The sequence below is a fragment of the Herpailurus yagouaroundi genome, unplaced genomic scaffold (assembly GCF_014898765.1).
Source record: "Herpailurus yagouaroundi ecotype Mexico unplaced genomic scaffold, PumYag 100, whole genome shotgun sequence".
Taxonomy (NCBI): Eukaryota; Metazoa; Chordata; class Mammalia; order Carnivora; family Felidae; genus Herpailurus; species Herpailurus yagouaroundi.
In genome coordinates this window covers 48,741,687-48,756,861 of record NW_024412391.1, presented here as the reverse complement: position 1 = coordinate 48,756,861, position 15,175 = coordinate 48,741,687, and the positions used below count along the sequence as shown (strand labels likewise).

Here is a 15,175-nt window from a genome sequence, read left to right as displayed (position 1 = left end):
TCAGTACGACCAGCGGGGGGGCACAAGACACCTGCGAAGTTATCACCCACACACCTGGGTGGCTATTTTTAAACATTTTAAGTGACATAAAGTGCATATACCTTAAGCGTACCGTCTGGTAAAGTTTTACAAACTGCACCCAGTTTGTATGCGTGCACACAGATCCAGAAATACATTTTTCTTAGCTCTTAGAAACCCCTTATTATGGAGCCACTGTTTTACCTTTGGACATCCAACCTTCAGTAAACACTTTCAGACACCTAGGAGAGGACTTATAACTGAAATAAACAAAACAAAAGAGGGCAACTCTTTTTAAAAATGGGCCGGTGCCACAGAGGCAAGGGGCTCAGAGCAGGGTATCCCTGTCCTTCCACATCAACATGACTGACCTGCACAAACTCCAGCATAGCCCAGTCCACAGGCACTGTGGCCGTCATCCATTAGCACATTCTCCGATCTTCTTGGTTTCCTAGGTGGTGAGGAACAGACCTCTACCACTACTCTCTGCAGTCTCCCAAACTAAAAACATAGGGAGGTGCTCTACATTCAGGAAGAAAACAATGTTTCCATCTAATTATCAGGCTCCCTGGTTCCAACCTGAGCAAACATACTTGCTTTCTCTTGGCTAGTAAAGGGGGCAATGCCTTAGGAAAACTTGTTGGAAACTCCCATCCACTGCAAATCAGGCACATTCCTTTCAGGAGGCAGTAAGTACATGATAAAGAAACGGTAATTAAAAACAGCATGGGGGCACCTCGGTGGCCCAGTCAGTTAAGCCTCCATGGGCTCAGGTCAGGATTACAGTTTTTGAGTGGGAGCCCCACTTCCAGCTCTGTGCTGACAGCTCAGAGCCTGGAGCCTGCTTTGATTCTGTCTCCCTCGCTCTCTGCCCCTCCCCCACTTGCACTCAGTCTCTCTCAACAACAAACATTTAAAAAAAAAAAAAGAAAGAAAGAAAGAAAAAAAAAAAAAACAGCATGGACCCGGGCTCCTAGGTGGCCCAGCTGGTTGAGCATCTGACTTCGCTCAGGTCATGTTGTTCCTGTTCGTGGATTTGAGCCCCACTTCAGGCTTTGTGTTGATGGTGTGGAGCCTGCTTGGGATTCTCTCTCTCCTCTCTGCCCCTCCCCCACTCATGCTTTCTTGCTTTCAAAATAAATAAAACTCAAGAAAAAAAAAAAAACAACAACAACAGTGTGGACTCTAACACAAGGCTTAGGTATGCACCACCGCTGTGGTATTGCAAAGTTTCTTCTTTTAATAAAGAAAAATTTTTCAACAGAAAAATACATAAAATACACACTTCAATGAAACACTGCAGTCATTAAAAACGAAAACTGCAAAGACCTCCAAGCTCCCCAGAAATAGCACGGACAGTGCTAAAGAAAGCAGAATTTAAATGGCAATCATACTACAAAATTAGGCAAAAATGGTGACTAAACACAGGCAAACACCAGATGGGAAATATCTAGAAAAATTACACCCAGAGAATAGGAAAGGTAGAGCAGTAGTTCCAAGTCTGTTTTTATTTCAGCTTTTATGAGCATGTTATTACTTGTACAAAAATTCATCTGAGTACCATTCCTATATAAGAGCTTTGTGGATCTTACTCATATTCCCACGTTTTTACACACTATACCTAAAGAATCTGGTCCAAAGCCTAATAATCTGGCCAGCTGCTAAAAAAGAACCAGACCCAGGGCCTGGGTGACTCAGTGGGTTAAACATCTGACTCTTGATTTTGGTTCAGGGCATGATCTCGTGGTTGGTGAGTTGAAACCCACATCAGGCTCCACACTGCTGACAGTGCAGGGGGCCTGCCTGGGATTCTCTCTCTCTCCATCTCTCTCTCTCTGCCTCTGTCTCTCGAAATAAATAAATAAACTTAAAAAAAGAAAAGAAAAAGAAGAACCAGAGCAGCTGCTAATGCCCCAGCCCTTGGAGTTAAAGGGAAGAGCAAAGGAATGAGAAAACTCAAAAGTGCTCACCACCCCTCATATTTACACAATACATTATACTTAGCACGTCCTTGAGTAACTCAATGGCACTGTAAGCTGGACAAAGATTTCTATCCTCATAACATTATTTCAGTGAAAGCTGTGTCACTTGCCAAGATGGATCTCGGGAGTCCAGTGGCAAGAGTGAGGACAGAATCCAGCCTCCTGCCTGGCTGGGCTGCCCAGAGCAAATCACTCCAGTTCCCCGTATCGTTAAAATCCAGATAATACAAGCCACCTCACCGAACTTCAGTGAAGATTCAATCTGATAAAAGGCAGTGATAGTTTCCAAGGGGGGAGTGGAGGTGGGAAAGGGTGACTCCTAAGGTCTTCTCCCATCCCCAAAAACCAAGGGCCCTGAAGCCAGCTGAGTTCTGACAAAGGCAGAAGAGTCCAGGAGTTTCAGAGTGACCTTGGCACTAAACACATAGTAAGTGCTCAAAGAACATCTGATAGGACTAACCCCCGCCAGGGAGCCCTCTGTCATCAGCTGATGATTAGGAAGAAAACAAGTCATGAGCTACCTGAACACAAACCCTGGCCCCCAACTGTGAGACTCTACAATGTTTTGCACCACATACAGATGGTGCATTTAGCACTGTTAAAGACCAAGTATTCTGCGCATTAACTTCAGCTATACTTCAAATATGTTTCTGCATGGTCCTGTTTAAAAACATTCAGATAGAGAACTGATGGTTACCAGAGGGGAGATGGGTGAGGGATGGGTGAAACAGGTGAAGGGGATTAGTATACGTATCATGATGAGCGCTGAGTCATGTACAGAATTGTTGAATCACAATCCTGTACACATGAAATGAATATAACACTGTATGTTAACTATAGTGGAATTAGTATTAAAAACTTAAAAAATAAAATAAATTCAGAAACCACTGCTTTCCAAGAAGAAAAGAAAATGGTCCTACTGATATTTTCTTCTCTCTAGCCCTCCTCCACCAGCGTGTATCAGTTCCACTTTGGTGAATAAATCTAGATCTTTGGAAAAACCAAATTCTGTCTTAGAGATAAAAAATTCTAAACTGTAGGTTAGAGAAAGTGCTGAAGAGTAAAACAGAACTCTCAAGAACAGTTTAAGATGAACATGTCTAAACTATTCTATTTGAATGGCTTTATTGACCTTGTTCATTAATTTACGATCATATTCACTGTTTTAGGTCACAGAATTACCTCATGGATTTCTGCTCTTTGTACCTGACCAGATCAGAATGGCTGTGATCGCGGACATTTCTCCTCATCAATGAGAATTCCGTTCTACAGATGGGATGGTCAAAAGTACATCAAAACAAACAAACAAAAAACAAGTGGCCTTTTAAATATGGGACTATTAAAATGGTCAATTGTTATGGGGTCCTTCCAAGAAGTCACAACAATCCCTTTCTGTGAGCAGCTTCTGAAGCTCTGGGCACACATGTTGAGTCAGAGAATCCTAAGGCTACACTTTGTAGCTATGAGGTCAATACCAGAGAAATTCCTCTTTACCCCTTCCACAGCATGCATGACTAGGAGACTAGCTCCGTTTCCTTCTCCAAGAGTCCAACCTGTACCCTAGAGCAAGAAGAGAGTAAAAGGACAACACTGACATTCACAACCTCCTGGTTCTTCTGCTAGGAAGCTTCGGCAGTCCCAGCCTGCAGCTCCTGTTTGAGCTGCACTCCAGAGGGCTCTCAGGAAGGGACCACACCCTTGCCTTTACTGGGGCACTACTCCTGTCATTCAACATAAAAACATAAAGACCCAGTGATGGGCCCAATCAGGACTTCAGCCATAGGAGGTGTGGTCCCCGTCAGAGAACATCAAATCTAACCCAGGGGTGAGGTTGCCAAAAAAGCAGAAAGTAGAAGGGAGTTCAGTTTAAATCAATGTCTTAGAACATCAGGCCGTAAGCGGCTTTGCTGGAACCCCTTCCAGCTCCGCCCTTTCCAAGGGATGGAAATTATATTTACTGTGTATGTGAGACTAAAAGCCACTGCACACTGTGCTCTAATGCCACGTCAGGCAGTTCATCACACTGCTTTATTCATAAGGCTGGGGGACAGGGTAGAGCCACTCGAATTTAGTACCTTGCTGTGCCTGAAATGTTCATTAAGTGCTCTCACCTACAGTCACCTGCCCACCCTATAGAACTTCCCCACTAATTTAAAGAGACTATAATCTGCTCATGTTTAAATTATGATGAACAGGAACATTTCAACTGGAAAAATCGTCACACATCTTAGTTTGTGATGCCAATTAGGTCTTTAGGAAAGAAAAAAAAAAACCTGATCATCTTACATAAAGTAATTTGCCCTAATTGGTACATAATAGGTCAGATTATAATTTGTGGATTACCCCCACCTGGTAAATAGTTTATTTAACATTTTAGAGCTACCAAAAATCAGTCTCATTATTTGACAATAAAATGTTCACTTCCAAATGCATCTAAGTGATGGGAGTGTAGTTAGGGCAGAACAACAGGTTTCCATAATCCTATATTATCAAGATACATTTTCTGATGAAATTCACCTAGGGCCCAAGGCTCCTTCCAGAAAGGGTGAGATCCTAGAGAAAGTAAAGCCTCCTAGAAGCACAAGAGACTAATTATATCATCAAGGCCAGTGGAAAATAAAACAAAAGCAAAAAACTAACCCGATCTCAGTCCTTCTTACTCTTGAGGTCTGTCCTTTCCTTACTTTTAATACCTCCCCTCACTGGGGAAATTTAAAAATAATACCCTCTCATAAACAACATTTTTTTTCCCCTCAAATGTCTACTTGCAGGAAACCTTGCAGACATCACTAAATGGCCAAAGGGACCAACCATTAGTGGCTCTGCCTCTAATTTGCGCCAGGACTCAGGCAGGTGACAGCAGCCTGCGCTCAGGCACCACTGACTGCTCGGGCAGCCTGGGCGCTGCTGGGTCGCTTCAGTCTCCCAACGCCAAGGCCTGGGGCCCCGCCTCTCTCTCTCTCTCTCTCTCTCTCTCTCTTTCTCTCCAAGGCCCAGCACCCAGGTAAAGAGGTAAAATACCACCAGTCTAAGGTAAAGTGGAAACGGTGAGTCAAAGGCACTCACAAAACAAACAAAAAACCGTTACACAAAGCCTCCCCCAACTCTCACAAGCTGCTTCCTTCCCTTTCTAGAAGTTTTATTTTTAGTTTATTTCAAAAAAGTTGGCATTACTTACCTCTGAAAATACTAGGTATGTTCGTTACTAGAAAGGGAAAGCTCTTAAGTAAAACAGGAAACTGAAGCCACGTTCACATTCCCACCACCCAGTGAAACATTTGGGGGTACTCTCAAGTGTGTGTTAATGGAGATTTTTAAAACCTAGTTAGGACCATACTTCATAACTGGGTCCTGCTGTTTACGCTTTGTGATCTTGGGGCTTTTTGTTTTTTAACTTGGCCTCATGACGTTGCCATTTCCCCTTCCAAGTGGTTACTAATTATTCCCTGAAAACAGTTACTAAAGTTCTAGAACAAATACAAGAGCAATTCCTTGTAAATTACACCCCATTATCCGAGTTGAACAGGACCCTTACTGTTTTCTACAAAACTCACTTGCCTGAAACTTCCTTATTTCTGTGCTAATTCCCGGAGAAAGTGGGGGACGCGCACCAGAAAGCGCCCCCGCACACCCCTCTCCACCCCCGCCTGCACCTCCCTCGAAACGTGTCCACTCCTCAGGCTCGCGGCCCCAGCGGCCCGGCCTGCGACCCCCCGGGCACCCACCCGGGAGGGAGGTGAGCGCCACGCGCGGGGACGCCCACCCTCTCCAGTCCTGGCGGCACAGCGACGACCCCCTGCGCACACCTGCACGGCGCGCCCGCTCCGGCGTTCGCGGGGCTAGGCTGGCCAGATCCACAACGCGGTGGCCCAGGGCCACGTTTCCACCCCGAGGCGGGGAGGAGAGCCGAGAGCAAACGGCAGGCAGGCCGTGATGCGTCCGCGTAGCGGCGGGACCCTCACCTGTGAGCGAGACGCCAGCTCCATTCTTCCCACCCGGGCTCCAGCCTCCTGCTACCACGCGGCCGCGGGAACCTGGCTCGCCACGGGCCCGTCGCCAGCAGAACACCCGCGGCCGCGCAGCCCGCGCGCTGCGCCGGGAGCTCCGGCGGGCTCGGGGAGGGGCGCACTTGGCGCCCGGGACGGGGGAGCTCGCCGCGCCTCCCACCCGGCGCCGCCGCGCTGGGCTGCGAGGCTCGAGTCTCGGACCAAACTTTCGCGACCGGTGAACTTCGCTTCGGCCGCGGCGTGAGAGGAGGCAGCAGACGGGCGCGGCCCCAGGCGGCTGCGGGTGCGGGGGCGCCGGGCTCCCCCCTGCAGCGGCGGGAGGGAGTGGAGCCGTCCGGCCGGGTTTCGCGCGGGAGAAATGAGGGGGCAGTCCCGGCGCAGCCTCCAGCTGGCACGCCCGACTACGCGCGCCGGATATTTGCACGGCTTATTCCAGGTCCTGCCCTGGAGCACATGCCTCTGTTGCAGTCCGTGTCTCTGCTCCAGAAAAGCATTGTAGAGCTACTTCAGAGCTGGTTTTGTTTCGCTGTTGCAAAGGGGCGGGGTTCCGCCGCCTCCCCAAACATTTTCTACAGGGTTCACTTTGCAAACCAGGCATTCCGGGTTGGGGAGCTGCAAAATCCCCTGGAACTTTAGACAGCCTTTGCTACACCATTGTACACGTAGGCCTATAGCCCCACTAGAGATTTCTAGAGGTTAGAAAGCTGATTAACGAATACTGGCTGAGCAGGTAGTATGTGTCAGGCACTGTATTAGACCTGGCAACACAAGATTGCACAAAAAACAGGTCCCTGCTCTGTCGGAGCTTCGGGAGCCAGCCACGGGCATGACGACATAAATGCAGTATTCATGCAGGTAAGTGTAACAGTAATGTCACAATTAATTTGATTAATAATTTAACAATTCAAATATCATCGATAATGGTGATAATAAATTCAATTATAATGATGCAAATAAAAGTAAATGTGGAGCTATGATAGATGCCAGGAAGGAAAAGGTAAGTGGTACTACGGTGGTTTAAAACAGGGAGACTTAATTTGGCACAGGTCAGGGAAGAATTCTTAAAGTTCAGGTATGAAGAGTGAAGAATTAAGTGGGTGGAGATTGTGGAAGGCTTAAAGTAGGTATTGGGGGAGGGTGATGCATGAAGTTGTCCTCAAATCCTAGCAGGGTTGCTGGGCAGTATTGAGAACCAGTTTAGCACTGTGGTCTTGAGTTCACAGCGGAATACTCTATGCGTGAGACCTTCTGCAGCCCTTCTTGGCTGCTTGGGAATCTGACATTCATCTTTTCTTGGTTGAAGCAGGGAATGAAGTTGGTCAAACATTTGCTAAAGCTTGAGGAGAAAACATCTGGGAACTGCCCCCTTTTTCCCACTTTCATTGGTTCAGCAAACATGTCTTATGTGCTCTCCATGTTCCAGACTGTGGGGAAAGAAAGACCAATAAAATCTGGTCTGATTTTTTAAAAAAGTTTTGTTGTCTATTTATTGGATAAGTTATTCATTATAGCCACTTTCATTTTTATTATGCCCTATCTCCTTAAATCTTCTCAATATTCTTCCAGATTCTTGTTATCCACATTTTTAAATAAGGAGACAGAATCTAAGAAGATACATTAGGGGAAAGATCCCTGTCACCCTGCTAGTAAATAACAACTGCAGACTGCCAAACTGAAAACCATTCCTTATGCCTCCAATTCAGCATTCTCTCCGTTATTCTTTACCTTTTCCCTTTGGTTGCCAGGAAACTCAAGAGTGAAATTTATTCCCTTAGAACTTTTTTTTTTTTTGTATATTTGCTTTCCATGAAACAGTGATCTTATTTTCATCTGCTTCCTTTCATTGTAGGTTGTATCATATCCCTTTTGCAAAAGGGAATATAAATTTGACATAGGTCAGATTTTGCAAAGCACTTAAAGTAACCTAGTTCTTATTTGGAAAACTATAAACAACTGAGCCTTCTTGCTTTAGAGATTTGCTGTAACTAGTCCTTAAGTCTTCAGTTGTCAACCCATAAACTTTCTTCCTTTGTCTGGAAAAGCCCATGCACTTCAATAGTACTTAGTAATTGATTCTATAGTGGTGTGTTTTGTTGTCTGATTGTGGTTCCATTCTGTTCACAGTTGACCCTTGAACAACCTGGGGGTTAGGGGTGTTAAGCCCCACCACAGTCAAAAATCTATGTGTAACTTTTGACTCCCCCAAAACTTAACTACTAATAGCCTACTGTTAATACATATTTTGTATGTTATGTGTATTATACGCTGTATTCTTACAATAAAGTAAGCTACAGAAAAAGTGTTAAGAAAATTGTAGGAAGAGAAAATACACTCAGTACTGTACTGTATTTATCTTTTTTTTTTTAAATATTTTTTTCAACGTTTATTTATTTTTGGGACAGAGAGAGACAGAGCATGAACGGGGGAGGGGCAGAGAGAGAGAGAGACACAGAATCGGAAACAGGCTCCAGGCTCTGAGCCATCAGCCCAGAGCCCGATGCGGGGCTCGAACTCACGGACCGCGAGATCGTGACCTGGCTGAAGTCGGACGCCTAACCGACTGCGCCACCCAGGCGCCCCTGTACTGTATTTATCTTTAAAAATCCATGTATAAGTAAACTGTACAGTTCAAACCCACCTTTTTCAAGAGTCTACTTACTACTCATTGTTACTGATGGGATTCATAACTTGTGAGCACGGAATTTCAGCTTGGCACTGCAAGAATGAGAGTCCTTTCCCAGAAGCAATAGTATACATATTGCAACAGAGAAAAAGGAGATGCCATGTTTGTAAATTTCTTTAAGAATCTCTGTTTCCAAGCGCCTGGGTGGCTCAGTCAGTTGAGCGTCCAACTTTGGCTCAGATCATCATCTCCCAGTTCGTGGATTTGAGCCCCACGTCAGGCTCTGTGCTGACAACTCAGAGCCTAGAGCCTTCTTCAGATTCTGTCTCTATCTCTTTGTGCCCCTCCCCCATGCTCGCTCTCGCTCTCTCTCTCTCTCTCTCTCTCTCAAAATTAAGTAAACATTAAATTTAAAAATTAAAAAAAGAATCTCTCTGTCTAGAAATCTATGCTTGCTTTTTATATGTTTCCATGAGAGGATTAAAAACTTAGTCTACAGTACCTTCCACAAGGTAGGAAATCTGTGATTAAATGCCATCACACATACTTCGAATAACATGAAATAGTTGTGATTATTTATCGACCATGACCCCCAATTTTTTCTCTGTAAAAAGAGTTCAAACATTTCTCCTCTGCTCTGAAGTAGTGCCTCTGCCCGCCCCACAGAGCTCAGCTTTGGACAAATCCTCAGTGCACCCTTTATAGCCAAGAAGTGTACCAGTTTGGTATTCTGGAGAGCCCAGCAAAGAATCTACCTTTGGCAGAAAGCTGGAAGCAATGTGGGTAATATCTGAATACCGCTTAGCATTAATTTTGATCATGAATGAATGAAGTGACAGTTAAACAAGATAACGTCTCCACTTGCTCTCTATGTCTTGGGATCTTGAAACTGCCATCTCATTGAGATAAGACCTGACCTAGAAAGGAAGACAAGCCCTAAATTTGAGACCCTCAGAGATCACATTTCCAAGTTGTTACAGAATAAAAGATCTAAAATTGAGTCTCTTACAGGAGAGTCATCATCTAACTGTGACTGGGTGCCGTTCTGGAAGGTTTTCTTTAATTACAAACTGGTATTCTTTCTTCCGGACTTGGCTTGCCAAGATACTGCTGTCACAGCCAGCTTACATACATTCTGATAAAAACCATTTGAATGGCTATGGAGAAAAAGACACGAATGACCAATAATCGATGCCTTTATACGTTGCATGCAAAAAAGTACACATCAGGTGAAACTGTAATGCCCATGCTTCTACCAAAAAGTCAATGGTAATAGTGGCATCCATCACAGCAGCTAACTAAATGAACACTGACTGGGCACCAATCCCTGTGCTGAGTTCATCTTTGCAAGCATTCTCTCATTTAATCTTTCAGCTGTGACAGTTACCCATCTGTTCCTCAAACACGGTCCCGGGAAAATAAATCAAACAATGTTTTCAAAGCATTTGAGATTTCTTAAAGATGCTATATAAACTCAAAATATGATTAATGCAATCCATATTTCATAGGGTTTTTGCAAAATGTATATTATTAATTTATCCTGTGAACATATAACTATGACTAGGACTGACAAGAAATGGATGAAAATGAAAACAGATTATCCAATAACTCTTACCTTTCTAAGAACTTATGTGTTATAAAAGGAAATGGTAATGATCCATTTCTAATTAGTAGTACCAACAAAAGTACTGTGGGACGTAGTTTTTAAAGAACTAAGGTTTTTTTCACAATTATATAGACAGCATTTTAAAAATATAATTATAGGGGCGCCTGGGTGGCTCAGTTGGTTAAGCGGCCGACTTCGGCTCAGGTCATGATCTCGTGGTCTGTGAGTTCGAGCCCCGCGTCGGCTCAGGTCATGATCTCGTGGTCTGTGAGTTCGAGCCCCGCGTCGGGCTCTGTGCTGACCGCTCAGAGCCTGGAGCCTGCTTCAGATTCTGTGTCTCCCTCTCTCTGACCCTCCCCCGTTCATGCTCTGTCTCTCTCTGTGTCAAAAATAAATAAATGTTAAAAAAAGATTTAAAAAAATTTAAAAAATATATAATTATAAATATAATTAATAATATAATTATAAAATATCAACATAAAGAGTTCAGGAAAAATGTATCTGTAAAACATAACTTTTAAATTCATTCCTCAATGACTAAAAGTCTTAAGACATTTCATTAGTTTTGATATTTTGATTTTTTTTTTATTTAAAAAATTTTTATGATGTTTACGTATTTTTGAGAGAGAGACAGAGTATGAGCATGAGAGAAAGACACAGAATCTGAAGCAGGCTCCAGGCTCTGAGCTGTCAGCACAAAGCTCCATGTGGGGCTTAAAAACTCACAAACTGTGAAATCGTGACCTAAGCGGAAATCACGCACTTAACCAACTGAGCCACCCAGGTGCCCCCAGAATATTTTTTAAAACAGGGTTTTGGGGCGCCTGGGTGGTGCAGTCAGTTAAGCGTCCGACTTCAGCCAGGTCACGATCTCGCGGTCCGTGAGTTCGAGCCCCGTGTCAGGCTCTGGGCTGATGGCTCAGAGCCTGGAGCCTGTTTCCGATTCTGTGTCTCCCTCTCTCTCTGCCCCTCCCCCATTCATGCTCTGTCTCTCTCTGTCCCAAAAATAAATAAAAAACGTTGAAAAAAAAATTTAAAAAAAAATAAAATAAAATAAAATACCAACTATCTAGTATTTCAAAAAAGCATTTCAAAGTATCACTATTCATTCCAATATGAAGGAAACTTTATTGCTTCAGCTAAGGCCCATAATCTCATTTATTTGCTAAACCTATTCAGCATTTGGCAAGCAATAATAGAAAATTTTGTAGAATTAAATGGAAAATTTGGGATCAGAAATGTAAAATTTCTCTAAATAGTTGGCCCTACAAATATTCTGTATTAAAACTATATATCGATATCGATATCGTCTCCAGACTTTGGAATTTCCAAAGTTATTACAGATTTATCTTTTTTACTGGCAATAATCAAGTATTCATGCTGGTGGTAAGGGTAGATCACATTTGTGATAGAAAATCCCCAGACTTAGGGCACCCCTGGGTGGCTCAGTTGGTTGAGTGTCCAACTTCGGGTCAGGTCATGATTACACAGTTGGGTTTGTAAATTCGAGCTCAGCATTGGGCTGTCTGCTGTTAGGGCAGAGCCTGCTTCAGATCCTCTGTCCCCTCCCTCTCTGTCCCCACCCCACACCTGTTCTCTCTCTCTCTCTCTCATTCAAAAATAAAAATAAATTAAAAAAAAAAAAAAAAAGAAGAAGAAGGGTGCCTGGGTGGCTCAGTCGGTTAAGCGTCTGACTTCAGCTCAGGTCATGATCTCATGGTCTGTGAGTTGGAGCCCTGCATCAGGCTCTGTGCTGACAGCTCAGAGCCTGGAGCCTGCCTCAGATTCTGTGTCTCCCCCTCTCTCTGCCCCTCCCATGCTCATGCTGTCTCTATTTCTCAATAAAAAAAATAAACATTAAAAAAATTTTTTTTTATATAAAAGAAAATCCACAGACTTGGGCAATTATGGGTTCATTTATTGTTCATTTATTCCCTTAAACTCCCAGGTGATTTTATTAGCATGTATGTTTGAGAGCCATCGCTCTTACCTAGCTCAGTGGTTTGCAAAGTGGGATCCTAAAACCAGCAGTATCAGCATCTCCTGGAAAAAACATTCAAATTCTTGAGCAGGTATGTCTTCATTCTTTACAAGAGTCTTCCCCCAGCACACATACCTATCTTTCTTCTTCCAAATCTATACCCGTTCTGGACTTGAATGTGGCTAAACTGTCCCAGAAAAGATTACTCTTGGCTGATAATCTGATCACCATGCCTTCCACAGCTTTCAGCTCTGACCTGCTTATCACGTGCGGATTCGTTTATAGCTTTTGAGTCCAAATGAGCTCCTGACCTTGCTAACTGTCGTACCAGCAAATTTCTGACAGCATAAAACTCAAGGTCTAATCTTAAGACTATGTAATGAAACTGATAACCATAAATTCCAAGTTGGACTCAGGAAATGGTGTGCAACAGGACTTGGGCATTTCTGACTTATTTCCAGAGCAAATCATATCTGTATAGGAAATATGGACAGGAAGTCATCCACTCTGAAAGCGTGTTAAATGTGGCGTGTTACAGAGTGTCATTTTGCATGCACAGCCTTATCACACTCCTCTTGTAAACAGGAGGTGGGCTGCTTCAGACACTGACCAAGTAAACAGAAATGTTGTTTTCAGTCTTTTCTTTAAGAAAGGCAACATTCCAGCTCCCCTGCCTCTTTACTAAAATTGCTGCCACTCTATCTTTCCTCACCACTTTCTTTCCAAACACTCTAAAACTGTCCAGCATTTTATATGAGTTTGTAGTTCTGTAAGGGCCCAGGAAAGGCTGAGAGGATTTCTTATGTAAGAAGTTTTTGCCATTGGTTAGGAAAGCTGGGGTATGTGATGGCCCAGACAGAATCTCTTATACTTGAAACATACTTCCCAAAACAGGAAGAAAAGCAAAACAGTCAGACGGAAACCGAGACAATACTAAACGTAATATACAGAATTATATTTTCAGAAACTGCTCGTGTTCTATTGACTATTAGTGCCTGGGATGATATTCATAGCCTAAAACTCATGTTCTGAGAGAAGGTAAATCAGTGCTTACATTACAGCCAAAAGGGAATTCACCCACAAGGTCGAAAGAAAAAGCCAGTGCAAGCAAACCATTTATTTGACATGGTAACTTTAACTTTTGCTTTCTTCTCTTCCTTAAAAAAAAAAAAAAAAAAAAGGCAAACTAAACTATTGGAATAGGCTAGGCAAGAGGCTAGTATCAGCAGTTACTGAAGTTTATTAACTTCTGGTTAAAACTGTAACTGCTTTGGGCGTCTGGGTGGCTCAGTCGGTTAAGCGTACGACTTCAGCTCAGGTTGTGATCCGCGGTCCGTGAGTTCGAGTCCTGCGTCGGGCTCTGGGCTGATGGCTCAGAGCCTGGAGCCTGCTTCCGATTCTGTGTCTCCCTCTCTCTCTGCCCCTCCCCCGTTCATGCTCTGTCTCTGTCTCAAAAATAAATAAACGTTAAAAAAAAATTTTTAAATAAAACTGTAACTGCTTAAAAGTATTTAAGAATCTTCAAAACTCATAAAATCATTTAAAGGAAACCTTGGAGATGAGCAAAAATGGTTGTGCTGACAGCTTCTGCTTCAGCATCTGGATCTCAATTCCCTCCAGCAATACGACTGCTGTGCACCATCACTAATGCACATTTCAGCTGGCATCTGGTAGCCGTTGTAGACCTCTAAGCTTCAGAAGCCCCTCTGCCCCCCTTAGACTGCAAATAAAGACATAGCTGTGGTTTTGTGGCAAACAACCCATCTTGAAGCAGCTTGTTTTTTCATTTTGTAAAAAATAGATTTTCTTTGTCTCCTGGGACCCACATAGAGTTGAAATACACCACCAGAAGTATCATTTTCAGTTGCATGTTTAAATTTTTAAAAATTTTTAAGCTTTATTTATTTTTGAGAGAGACAGAGACAGAGACAGAGCGTGAGTGGGGGAGGAGCAGTGAGACACAGAATCAGAAGCAGGCTCCAGGCTCTGAGCTGTCAGCACAGAGCCCTACTACGTGGGGCTTAAACTCATAAACCATGAGATCATAACCTGAGCCTAACTCAGACACCCAACGGACTGAGCCACCCAGGTGCCCCTGATTGCATATTTTAAATTGAGATCATTGTAGATTCACATGCAGTTATAAGAAATAATGCAGAGAAATTCTGTGTGCATTTTGCCCAGGTTCCCCCAATAGCAACATTTTTGGAAATTACAATAAGGTGTCATGCAGGATATTGATACAATTTACCAATCCAATTTAGATTCCTCCCATGTGACTTGCAAGTGTGTGTGCATGTGTGTCCAGCATTTAGTCCCATACAATGTTATCACACACATAGCTTTGTGCCCTCAACTCAGTAGTCAAGATACTGGACATTCCAACCTCACAAGACCCCTCCTGTTTCCCTTTTATAACCACACCCACCACTCTGCTATTTACTCCTTCCTTTCCTGAACCCCTGGTAACCATTGATCTGCTCTGTTTATAACATTTTATAATTTCAAAACTGGTAGGGGCACCTGGCTGGCTGAGTTGGTAGAGCATGTGATTCTTCATCTCAGGATCATGAGTTTGAGCCCCATTGGACAAGGAGCCTACTTTTTAAAAACCACTATATATACCCAAGGGATAGAGGAGTACTGATGCATAGGGGCACTTGTACCCCAATGTTTATAGCAGCACTCTCAACAATAGCCAAATTATGGAAAGAGCCTAAATGTCCATCAACTGATGAATGCATAAAGAAATTGTGGTTTATATACACAGTGGAGTACTACGTGGCAATGAGAAAGAATGAAATACGGCCCTTTGTAGCAACGTGGATGGAACTGGAGAGTGTGATGCTAAGTGAAATAAGCCATACAGAGAAAGACAGATACCATATGGTTTCACTCTTATGTGGATCCTGAGAGACTTAACAGAAACCCATGGGGGAGGGGAAGGAAAAAAAAAAA

At 43.4% G+C, this 15,175-nt stretch overlaps 1 protein-coding gene across 1 annotated transcript in view; it reads right to left on the bottom strand.

Annotated features, from left to right (window-relative positions):
- The window catches only part of CDCA7L (cell division cycle associated 7 like), a 39,087-nt gene extending 32,859 nt beyond the window's left edge, over positions 1-6,228 (bottom strand). The window contains exon 1 of the mRNA XM_040472460.1: positions 5,963-6,228. Coding sequence (XP_040328394.1) covers positions 5,963-5,986 — 24 coding nt within the window. The 5' untranslated portion in view covers positions 5,987-6,228. The remainder of the gene's footprint in view (positions 1-5,962) is intronic.
- Between the last annotated feature and the right edge of the window lie 8,947 nt (positions 6,229-15,175).